This window comes from Martes martes (assembly GCF_963455335.1).
Source record: "Martes martes genome assembly, chromosome: 15".
Classification (NCBI taxonomy): Eukaryota; Metazoa; Chordata; class Mammalia; order Carnivora; family Mustelidae; genus Martes; species Martes martes.
In genome coordinates this window covers 51719444-51730851 of record NC_137903.1, presented here as the reverse complement: position 1 = coordinate 51730851, position 11408 = coordinate 51719444, and the positions used below count along the sequence as shown (strand labels likewise).

Here is an 11408-nt window from a genome sequence, read left to right as displayed (position 1 = left end):
CGCGCGAAGGGGGTCGGTCCCGCGGGGTCCTCCGAGCGCCGCGAGCCCCCTCGGTCCCCGCGCCTGCGCCCCGGCCCCGCTCGTCCTCTTTTCCCCGGGACGGGGCAGCCTGCGGCCGCCCGCGCCGGGAGCAGGAGGGAGCGGAGGGCGGCGGAGGCCGGGGTGGGGGCCCGGCCCCGCTCCTCCAGCCCCTTCCGCTGCTCCGCCTTTCTGCCCTCCGCGCTCCCTCTCTCCGCTCCCGGCCCGGGGCGCGCCGGGCTCGGCCTCTCCCGGCGCTGGCAGAGCCCATGCCGCTGCCTGCCAGCCCGGGCCGCGCCCGCTTCCCCCCGCGGACCCGCAGGCAGCCGGCGGCCCGCACCCCACCGCGCGGCCGGAGCGCAGGCCGCAGGGCCGGAGGAGGGCCGCGGCGGGATGGAGGCGGTGCCCGAGGCGGCGGCGGCCCGGCCCGCGGGCGGCGGCCCCCAGTGAGTACGCGGGAGCGAGGCGCCGGGCCGGCCGGGGCGGCGGGGGGCGGGGGGGGGGGTGTCCTCGGGGAGCGGAGGGGAGGCGGGGAGGGGGAGCCCGGCCTCGGGCGGGCCGGGGCTCGTGGACGCCGCCCTGCGCGTCCTTCCCGCGTCAGCCTGTGGGAGTCGGAGGCGACCCCGGGCTCCGCCGCTCGGGCTGCCCGTGCCCCGGGGAGCCCTGTGCAAGGCTCGCGTGCTCCCGGGCTCCGGCGGTGCGGTTCCAGGGCCGGCCCGTCGGGAAGTTCTTTTCCTCTCACTGGCATCGCCCCGAATGCCCTGCTTTCTGAACTGAACTTGAGAGGAGAGGATTCGGTGGCCGGGCTGCGAAGAGAAAGTCGGTAAATTCTAGACCAGCTGGTAGAGGAAACCATCTCGCCCTCCTGAAGATACTCCTTACGCTTTGCAGGCTTAAGGCTGATGTGACATTTGCACTATGTGCGTATTGTGCCTTTTGAACCACGTACATTCCAGAAACACGTATACATCGAATTGTAGTGAACGACGGTGGAGGGACCTGCCATGTCAGAGAATCCTGTGGTGAACTTTAGTTCCTATCCGAAGTGAAAAACTCACTCCTAATTTGTAATTCATGTAAATATGAATTTTTATACTTGTAGTTTACTTCAAATGAGACCTATCTAAATGTACGGTGTTTAAGGAGCATTTTCTCGGCGAGTGGGGTAAATATTAGTGCACGGAACCACTTGTTGAGTAAAATCCCGTGCTCACTTTCACTCTCTGTGAAGACACTGACTTCAGCTCTGCCACTAAGGAGCCTGGATATTCTCATCGACAGAATAAGGAGAGCTGGGGGGAAGGTTAATAATCACCCCATCGCTGAGTGCTGTAAAGAGCCCTGGCCTTAGAAGGAGATTTGCATTCCAAATCCAGCCTCCTTTCAGCCCGTGTGACCAGATCTCTGTGTGCCTCAGTTTCTCTGTCTGTGAAAGTGAGGAAGATAATCCCCTTCTGGCAGAGTGTGTGAGGATCATTTGAGAGAGGGTGTTTGAAAGCTCTTGCAGGCCTGCCTGGCACAGAGCAGATGTGGCTAGGAGCCGGTGACTGGTCATGGCCACCCTCGGAGCACAGCCCCGTGCTACTGTCCTGTGGCTTATACACAGGGAGGCACCTTCGACCAGGAAGTCAGATCCTGTGTGGTATCTTCCCGAAGTCCCTCATCCCTTCTGGTTCCCCTTAAAAAGGGAGGAGCCTGTTAGCTTTGTAGCAGATCTGACATCCTACCCTGAGACCGCCTGTCAGCAAAGATGGGGGCCAGGGATTGGGAAATCTGGCCCCTGTTGTCACTCTGGTCCACATTTGGCTGTTGTTTGAAGCTTCATTGTGCCCTATCTGTAAAATGGGAATAGAAAAACTAGAACACTGCTCAGAATTGGGAAAAAAAAAAAACCCAATAACTTATTTGTGCCATCTAGTGATTTGCACTTTTCAAAGTTCTGTCCCCGGGTTGTTCGCATCTGCACAGGGCTCGATACCAAGGCACTTTGGGGACCCAGGAGGTTGTTAGAGCTACTAGCCACATGCTGGGTCTCAGGAGCTCTCTCTGTTTTCTCCTCCAGGGGGACCCAAATAGGGAACAGAACAGCCAGCTCCATGGAGATGACCTCAGCTGTGGAGAGAAGTGGCCGTGAGCCACAGCTGCATAATGGACACCTTCCAAGACCCTGGTCCTGCTCTCTGGAAGACAGAAGCCCCAGCCTGATGGCACCCCAGCATGGCAGGGCATGGGGCATGCAGCTCCAAGGCCCCTCTGTGCTGGAGTCCAAAGTGAGGGCCTTGAAGGAGAAAATGTCAGCAGGCAAACAGGGGGTGAGTCCCTGCCTCACTTCTCATGAGCGGCCATCCAAGAAACCCAAATGCAGGCGAGTCAAGGTGGGCGCACCTGCGATTCTGTCGGAGCGGTCTTCCTTGCCCGGTGCGGAGGAGGTCCTCCCTACTCAGAATCTGCCCGTTGGGCAGCTGGACAGCGGTATCAACAAGGAGGAACCTGCCCAGAATGGGGGTCCCAGACCTCCCAGGCCACCTTCTCCTGGGCTGGAGTGCTGGAACGGGAGGAGCCCGTGGCCTCCAGAAGCAGTACAGGCCTTGCCGGACAATGAGAGGAGTCTGCCGCCAGGGCCTGGCTCTTTTCAAGAGAGCCCTGTTCACAGAGTCACCCCGGGCCGACCGGGGGGCCCTGGGCCTTGTAACAAGGTTGCCCACATGTCCAACCTGAGGAAAGGAAGGTCATACGCCCTGCAGGATGGTCTAGGTACAGGCGGAGACCTGGACAGCTTGTCTGTGACCTGCGAGGAGGACTTTGTTCCCAGGCCAGCCCTGCTTGGGGGGCTCTGGCGAGCTGCAGAGCTGGGGGCTCTGGGCACCGGGGGCAGTGCCTTATCCCTGTCTGACCAGGTGGAGAGGAACCGCCTTCTGCTGCAAGAGATGTTAAATGTTGGGGGTCAAGGCCCGCCCAGGGTGGGAATCCCAGCCTGGACTCCGTCCTGGGACAGACACCCACCAGGTGAGGCTCACTCTGTAGGCCTGGGTGGCGGGGGCAAAAGGAGGGAGTCCGGGAGGAGACGAGGGGCAAGAGGGTACGCGTGGGGGGGTGCGGCAGGAAAGGGAGAAGAGCACAGCCGCCGGCCACCTCGTTCCACAAGATGTCCTCTTATTCTGGGCTTTGACACAGACTCCTTACCACCTCCCAGCTAGCCTGCCTGCTGAAGACCCCCGTGAGCCCCCAGACCAGTTGGAGGCTACCCTCTGAGCTTGGGCTGGAGGCGACCGTGATTTCTTCCCTGTGGCTTACAGCCCTTTCCAGAGGGGCTTCCTGGACTTTCCTCCGATGACTTGTCCCCAGCCCCAGTGGACCTTATTGCCTCCTGGCGGAGGACCCCCCCCCCCCCCCAGAAGGTGCAGGCATTCTGTCAGGCAGCCGCTCTGCTGGGATGTGTAACTGTTCAGGCCAGAGAGAGCCTTCTTACATGTCCTTCCGGCCACTCCAAAAGTCCATTCCTCACCCACGCCTGACAGGACCACACAGTCCCCTTGGCCCATGGCAGTGCTCACCAGCGGTCACCGTGACAGGCTGTGCCTCCGCTTCCTCGGCTGAGACCCAGAGTAGAGTTGAGTTTATCTCAGGAGTAAGCCACTCCTGGAGAAAAGTTTCTTCTCCGTGTTCATGAAGTGGCAGCTGAGAGCCGGTTTCTGGCTCCGCCCTGATCTCTGCTTCTGTTCTGTGTCCTAGAGCGGCCAGCAGGGGACGTGGACTGGGACTCAGGCATCTCCCTCCAGGACTCAGACCAGAGCAGGTGAGAGCCCAGGGTGCACGCATCCTCTCCCTTCATCCTCGCTGGGCTCCCCCTCGTTCGTCCAGCACCAGGAGAGTGGGAGGGCTCAGGAAAGCCAGGGGCAGGCAGGACCCCACACCAGCAGACTGGTGACAGTGGGCCACTGTAGGTCCTCATATCTGAGATCCCATAGACGCTGTCCGTCCCCCTCAGTCCCCATGGGTGTCTGGCCACTACTCGAGCAAAACCACTGGGCGCAGGACGCAGTGTCAGAGCACTACCAATGACCCGCTTTATGTCCCTGGGCGTCCTTTCCCGGCCCTGGGCTCGGTCTCTTGATCTTTAAGTCGGCCCACATAGCAACTGTCTGGCTTCCTTCCCAGGACTGTGGTGGGGCCATCAGAGACAATGGTTGTGAAAATCCTTAGGGCAAGTCCACAGATTGCAAAGCTTTCCCCCCACAGCTCCTTCCCCAGCCAGGGAGCTGCTGCCTCTGTAAAGGGGTTCGCCTCCTCCGACCTCACCTTTGACATCCCACAGGTGTGTGCTGCAACCCTGCCCCCAGCGTCCCCGGGCAACTGTGCACTGGGTGGTCGGGACAGTGGGGCCACACTCCAGAGTGTCATGTCCTGGCAGGATGTGGGCTCGGTGGTGCTGAGCGGCTGCCCCTAGTGCCTGTTCAGAGGCTGGCCTCCGTCTTCAGTGAGCTCCTGGCTCTGGGCTCACTGGGCTCTGTGTCTCCGGCTGTGCAGTGACGTCCCTTGGTGAGGGTCTCCCGGCTTCTGTGGCGGGCAGAGGTCAGCATTGTTGCTGCTTCATTCCCAGGCCACTCCCTGCATAAATTCCACTTCCATTGACCTGCCTTCCAGAAAATATGGAAGAGGCCCCCCACTCACAAATTGAGGCTGCCCCAGCTCAGGCGACTGGCCTTTGGTTGGCGACTGGCCTTTGCTGTGGCCTTGGCCAAGGGCCTGGTGGAGAGGGGCCTTTCTGACTCCTTTGTTGCTCATTGTGTATGACTTGGAAGCATCATTGACTCCCCTCTGCCAGGTCCCCACGTAGCCGGGGCACCATATGGAGGAGTGTGACTGCAGAAGGGACTGGTCCTCAGTGACCCGCTGTCCTCCTCCCCATCCCCTCCTCCTTCCCTGGGGAGCCACAGAGGAGGCAGCTGGGGCAGACGAACCTCGAGTCCTGTGAGGTGGGGCCTCCTCCTCCTGCCCCTGCTCTGGCGTGCCACTTCTCACACCACCACCCCCCCGCCCCATGGTGTGCCCCCCCCCCCCGCAGGGTGTCGCCCCTGGGGGTTTTGTCCAGAGCTCGCTGTTGAAAGGAGAACTGGGGTAATAAGTACTAAGAATATGCATTTTAGAGGAGGAGAAACTCAACTGTGGGGAAGGAAGGGACGCCCCCCCCCCCAGCCCTGTGCGGCGATGGTGTTTGTGTGGAACCCTCGGGACGGGGATTTCTGGACGGTTGCTTCAGCCGCCAGGCCACCTGCAGCATTTGAGGGTTCAGATCGGGTGTAGGTGGGCCGGGGTAAGGTGTGTAGGTGTGTGCAGATGTGTGTGTGTATGTGTGTTGGGCGTGTGTGTGTGCGCATGTGTAGAAAGAAGTTGTCTTTGTGAGCTCTAGAACTGTGCCCAGTGTATATCTTGGCATGGAGTTGGCCTGGGAAAAACTTTGGCCTCTGGGGTGCCCCACCTGCGGTGCACAGTCAGGCCCCTCCTGAGCAGATACCCAGGCCCAAGGGCCAGGGAACGTGCCTAGTTCAGGGATGAGAGAAACATCGGCCTTGTCTGAAGGCCCCCTTGGACAGAGCTCCTCATTGGTTCTATTCCTGAGTCTCCTGGGCAGAAATTGAAGTTGTCCCTAAGAAACCGCAGGCTCCCTCTGTTCCCTCAGGGGGATGGATTTACTGACACCTTTTCCTTATAGCTGAACTTCCCCCAAGACCTTGGAAATAAGGCCTGCTTCTCTCCACTCTGTAATCCAGCAGTGCCAATGGGACCAGCATCCTGGGGACTTAGTGTCTGTATAGAGGGGCCCAGGGCCCTGGGCAGGGATGTGTTCTGCCGCAGTGGCCGTGCTTCTCGGTGACCATCCTTCAGGGGGTCAGCACAGACTCCGGCAGTGAGTCGTCTGATCTCCTCTGCAGGCGTGACGCAGTGAAGGTCCGGCCTCGCACTCCGGTCCGGCATCAGTGTCTTTCAGAATTGCAATCAAATACCTATTGACCATATTAATCCAACCTGTACTTAATTATAATTGTCTATAGCTGTTATGGTGATCAGAAACGATGGTCCCTGCAGAGCCTGAGATGGTTGTCATGGTGTGACGGGGGTGCAGGCTGGCCTGTTAGGGGGCGGTCCCCAAGGCAGCTGGCCTTACAGGCGGGACACCTGAGATGCTGCAGGAACACCAGAGGTGCCCCGGGACCCTGAAGGCTAAGAGCCAAATGCAGAGGAGCCCTCCATCCCCTGACCCCAGGGCAACCTCCTCTACTGAGCAGGTTGAGTCCTAGAGAGCTGGAATGTGCCGGTGCCTGTCCTTCCCTCTGAAAGACATGCCAGCCCCACCCTTTCCCAGCCCTGTTGTGTGCCAGGCCTCTGCCAAGTCTCTGCCCACATCCTCACTTTATCCTAATAACTAACTGTGGCAGTTGTTTCTGGTCCCTGACAAGGAGGCCCCTCTGGGGAGAGGTTAAATGGCTTGCCCAGGGTCATACAGCTAGTAAGTGTGGGAACCAGGGTTTGCCGGCAGAGCTGCCTGGTGCCACGGTCTGTGCGCTCACCCACATGCCACACTGCCCCAGCTGTCCTCTCTGTGCCCCACAGGCCGCTCCTCGAGTTAGGGATCTGGGGGTCTTCTGCCTCCCCCAGTGCCGGCGAGCTGTTCTCAGGGAAGGGCAAAGAAGAGGAGGTGCCAGGCTCCATGGGCTAATCTTGTTTCTCTCCCAAGCACTGTTGAGTTGATTTGGGGAGTGGGGTTCTGGTTTGGGGAGAGGAGGACATGGCAGGCACGTCAGAGAGGGCAGGTGGGGGCCAGGGCTGTCGGCCACCTGTTCACGGGCTGAGGGGGACCTGGTCCCGTCCGAGAAGGTGCGGGGAGGAGAGTGAGGTGGGCGCTCTGCTCAGGCTGGCTCTGTCCTCTTCCATGCTTAGCAGCCCGTGGGCATCCCACCCTCACTGATAAAATGGCCTGGACCAGCTGGGCCTCTTCCCTATCTGGAGGCGCTGAGAGAGCAGATCAGGATTACAGATTGCCTTAGGATCCCAAGTTAACCCGGTTTGTGCAAAACATTCGTGAAGCCAGGGGGCCAGCGTAGTCAAGGCAATCCTCACCCCAGGCCCAGGCCGGAAGGGGAATCAGAGCTGAAAGCCACTGGCGTTGGGCAGCGGCAGGTGCCAGGGCGCCCCCTTGAGGCCGACTCCGGCTCCGTCAGGACCTTGGGCCGCCCTCCGTGCCCTGCAGGGATGCAGCGATTGTTCAGCCTTGGGGAAAATGGAGAGAAGAGGGTCTTTGGGGTTGTGTTTTATTTGTGCTCTAGTGATGAAGGAAACTCAGAGGATTCCCAGGTTGTTGATCTCCCCCATCCCTGTGGCCGAATCGTGCCCATTTCAGAAGCTGAGGCCCGAGGGAAGCCCAGTTCCCTGCACACACCTCTTCATGAGAAGAGAAGGCAGAGGCCCAGCCTGCAGCGGCCCATACCCTAGTGGGTTCCAGTTTTCTGCCCCTGCTGGGATGGCTGGAGGTCAAAACTCCCTGCCCCAAAGCAGCTCATAGACTCCAGTGCAAAGGGAGGCAGGCAGGGATCCCCCAAGGATTTCAGAGGCCCGGCCTGTGGCTCAGGGGGTCAGGCCCACAGCTGCTAGATCTCCAGCTTTTTAAAAATTAACATATTAACGAGCATTTTCGGAGAGCATCCCGTGAACCGACGGCTGTGTATGATTTCAGAGGGAATTGCCCATTTTTGCGCTCACTGCTGTCTTCACCTATATCAGCTTTGGCCATAGATGCTGCCGCTGGGTCTCCTCCTGGAGCTCCTTGGGGGCAAAAACTGTGCCGATCTTATCTCCGGGGCCCTGTGCCTGCCAAGCAGCGGCACGGAACAGGCCCTCAGAGAACATATGGCAGAGGCTCGGAGGCAGGAGTGTAGGTGGGCTTGGTAGGAGTGGGATGGACACAGGACAGGACGCCCCGTGTGGTGGGGCCTGCAGGAGTGCTTTCGAGAAGGCTGAAGCGGGGTGCGTGGATACTACAGGATACAAGATGGGAAGGCTGGCTCCCCACTTACGGAGAGGTATGGAACTGAGATTTTAAGTAGGGCAGTAAGAAGTGGACTGACATTCTCTGTCTTCCTCCTGCCGCACCCACTGCCGTGCATTGTCCGACGACCGTGTCTTTAGACTGCAGGGCTGCTGCCGTGGCCTGTGGCCTGGCACCCATGCTCCACAGCTGGTGAGAGGGGTTTGGAGATCATTCTGGCTGACTGGTCGGGTTCTGGATCTTCTGAGCCCCTACGATTGGGGGGCATGATGAGTCCTGGGGGTGAGCATGGGAGAAGAGGCACTCTAGCACATTCCCAGGATTCTCCAGGCTGTAGGGGTATCTGAGGATACCCCAAGGCAAGGGAGTGGGGAAGGATGGCAGAGCCACAGCCTGTCCTACGTATCCCCAGCCACCCCCGATCCTGCCCGCAGACTCAGATATACAGACAACAAAGGAAAACTGGAGGAGAGCCCCCTTGGCGCTCCCAAGCCCACCAAGAGCACACCTAAAAAGAAAGGACAAACCACTCACCAGTGTTCCGATACTGTGCTCCGGATTATGTAGGGTTCTAAGTGCTGGGTGGAGAAGGAAGAACCCTAACGCGTGAAGCCCTGATGCACAGCTCGTGCCTCCTGGAGCGCTCATGCCACATCATGACCACACTCGCCCACGCGCCACACATGGAAACCTCGTGAAGGTCCCAGTCTCTGTGAATACACAGGCTACAGAAAGCTGCTTTGCCTTAGACCACCTGTGAGCTGGAGACAGCCGGCCTCTGGAGTTGAGCCGGCCACTCTCCCTCCTATCGGGGGCAGTCTTGGGCACCTGGCTCTACACAGAGAGGCCAGGCGGTGCTGCCCAGAGGGGCCGCCCCCTAGGGAATTTGTTAGCCTTCAAGATGGCAAAAACAAAGCCAGCCGCCCTACTCTCCCCAAGTAAGAAGTTGGCATCTTAAGGAAGCTCTGTTCGCCTCCACCCAGATCCTTTCCAAGGTGTTCAGTGAGACAGCAACCATTCTTAAGGACGCCCGCTCTTCCTTCTCTGGTGAGAAGTTGCCTGTTAATTCTCTGGGCAGCAGCTGCCCTCTGCTACCAGTCTCCTCGGGCTCCCCATTCGACGGGCATCGCCTTCTCGGTGAGCCCTCTCAAGAGTGGTCCAGAGCAAAACCACCAAGCCTTCTTGAGTTTCAGAACAGGTTCCCTTCCAAGCGTACCTTCCCCTTGCAGACGAGGACAAGGTCATCTCTTCGGGATTTCAGTTCACGGTTAGGGATTCCATCCTTTGTTCCTAAGGAGAGAGTAACTTAAAATAAATAACCCTAATCATATCAGCAGTAGGAGTAGTGAATGCTAACCTGATTGAAACTTACCCCAGTAGCCGGCTCCTTTTAAAAGGAGCTCAGTCTCTCTTCTCAGCAGAGCCCTTAGTTAGCAGATGAAGAAACTGAGGCTTAACCCCAGAGTAACCTGCCAGGGTGACCCACTTGTAAGGGGCAGCCCAGAATTAGGACCTGGTTAGGCTGCTCCAGAACCACACTTGGAACCTGTGCTCTGCTCCAGCCTGGCCGTGTCCTGCCGCCCTCGAAGGGGAAGGCACCAATGTTAATGTCCCCAGGATAGCATCCCACCGTCAGGCCACATGGAGTCAGGACTCAATTTCAGGCCCGCTGTTTCTCTTCCCCTCACTCGGGGAAACTGCAACAGTGTGACAGAAGGAGAGCTCGGCCCTCGGTCATCTAAAAGCTTTATCGAATACAAAGATGGAACAAATGCCAGGCAAGAAGGTTTATATACATCCTGTATGTGATACATTTCCCCTTTGCCTATGGATCCTGGAATCTAGGAAATGTCAGATCTCTTTATAGTCCAAATTATTTCCCTAATTCGTGTTCCTGGGATCAAAGACCCAGGCTTGCTGGAGCTTATTATTTTAATCCAGGATTATGATGGCTGTAGAAAGAGCCTACTCTGTCCTGTGGACCTCCCTCCTTGGCTAGGAGAGGCGAGGTAGCTGTCCTGACTGGCGATCTCCACCTGTCTGGCCATTAGGGGAGCTGAGGTCAGAGCTAAGCCTGGCTTAGAGGGAGAGACCAGACGGGGGCACAGGCCACCCTTGTCCTTGCAATCAGCTTGGAACACTGGTGGTTGGAGGGACAGAGGGAATGGCCAGAGTACTCCTGTGGTACTCCAGCTGTCCCCAACAATTAGTTCCTTTAAAAAAAGAAAGAAAGAAGATTTTATTTATTTATTTGCGAGAGAGAACGTGGACAGAGTGGGAGGTGGTGATGCAGAGGGAGAGGGAGAAGCAGGCTCCTCACTGATCAGGGAACCTGTCACAGGGCTCAACCCCATCATGACCTGAGCCAAAGGCAGATAGATGCTTAACCGACTGAGCCACGCAGGCGCCCCAACAATTAGTTCCTTGGAGGTGTTGTTGCTCCTTGGTAACTAAAGCTCTGTGATGTGAACCCCCCCAGGGAGAGGACCTCAAAATCCCCCACCCCAGCCCATGGGGGTCCACCAGACCACCTGGCCAAGACCTGGGCTCCCAGGGTAGCAGCGTGAGTCTCTGCAGCTGTCCAACTCCCACTGTTTGCAGACGGGGGGACTAAGGCCCAGGGAGGAACAGTGCTCAGCCATGTTATCCCTGTGCCCTACCCGCTGAGCGGATGAGTCCCAGACAGGCGAAGCTTTCGGGAGAGTAGCGACGCTGTCTGTTCTGAGATGGAATTGCTCCGCGCAGCCGTGCACTGACGGCCCCAGCCCTTCCAGGAAATTTCCACAAATGTGGGAGCTGAGATGGCGGGGTGTAGACTGTGATGGGAAGGGGTTGGCTCTAGGGCTGCATGCCCTGGGCAGAGGCCAGGGCCAGACTAGACAGGAAAGCCTCGCTCGGATGGAAGAGTCTGGACCTGTCAGGCTGGCAGGGCCGGCACCCCTGGGGCAGACGGACAAGAGGCAGCGAAGGTTCCAGGGCGGGTAGTTGGGCTGGGAGAGGCTCAACGTCCCCCCACACTGCAGCCGTTGGCCCCCACCTCCCGCGAGAAGGAGCCCTTTCCCCCTCCAAGGGGCTGGCCAGGGCCAGGAGTGCCTGTCCTGCTGACCTTGAGTGCCATCTGTGAAGGGGGCTGCCACCCCCCTCCCGGCTCAGCTTGTCACTGCACGGATGCCTTCAGGAGCCTAAAAAGCCTTACTTTTCCAATCAGTGGAGAAAGCAGCTTTGTCTGCCAGGAACCAAAGCAGGGCAGCTGATGAAGAAAAAAAAAAAAAGAATTAACAGCTCCAAGTCGAGGGAGCAGAAAGGAAGCAACAAAGCTGGAAAATGGCTTAAAAACCTGGGGGCA

General features: G+C 58.6%; 1 protein-coding gene across 1 annotated transcript in view; it reads left to right on the top strand.

Moving 5' to 3' along the window:
- Positions 1–411: 411 nt before the first annotated feature.
- The window catches only part of KIAA1614, a gene marked incomplete at its 5' end in the record, with an annotated part of 36566 nt that continues 25569 nt past the window's right edge, over positions 412–11408 (top strand). The window contains 4 exons of the mRNA XM_080824504.1: positions 412–464; positions 620–841; positions 2081–3024; positions 3751–3814. Coding sequence (XP_080680630.1) covers positions 412–464; positions 620–841; positions 2081–3024; positions 3751–3814 — 1283 coding nt within the window. The remainder of the gene's footprint in view (positions 465–619; positions 842–2080; positions 3025–3750; positions 3815–11408) is intronic.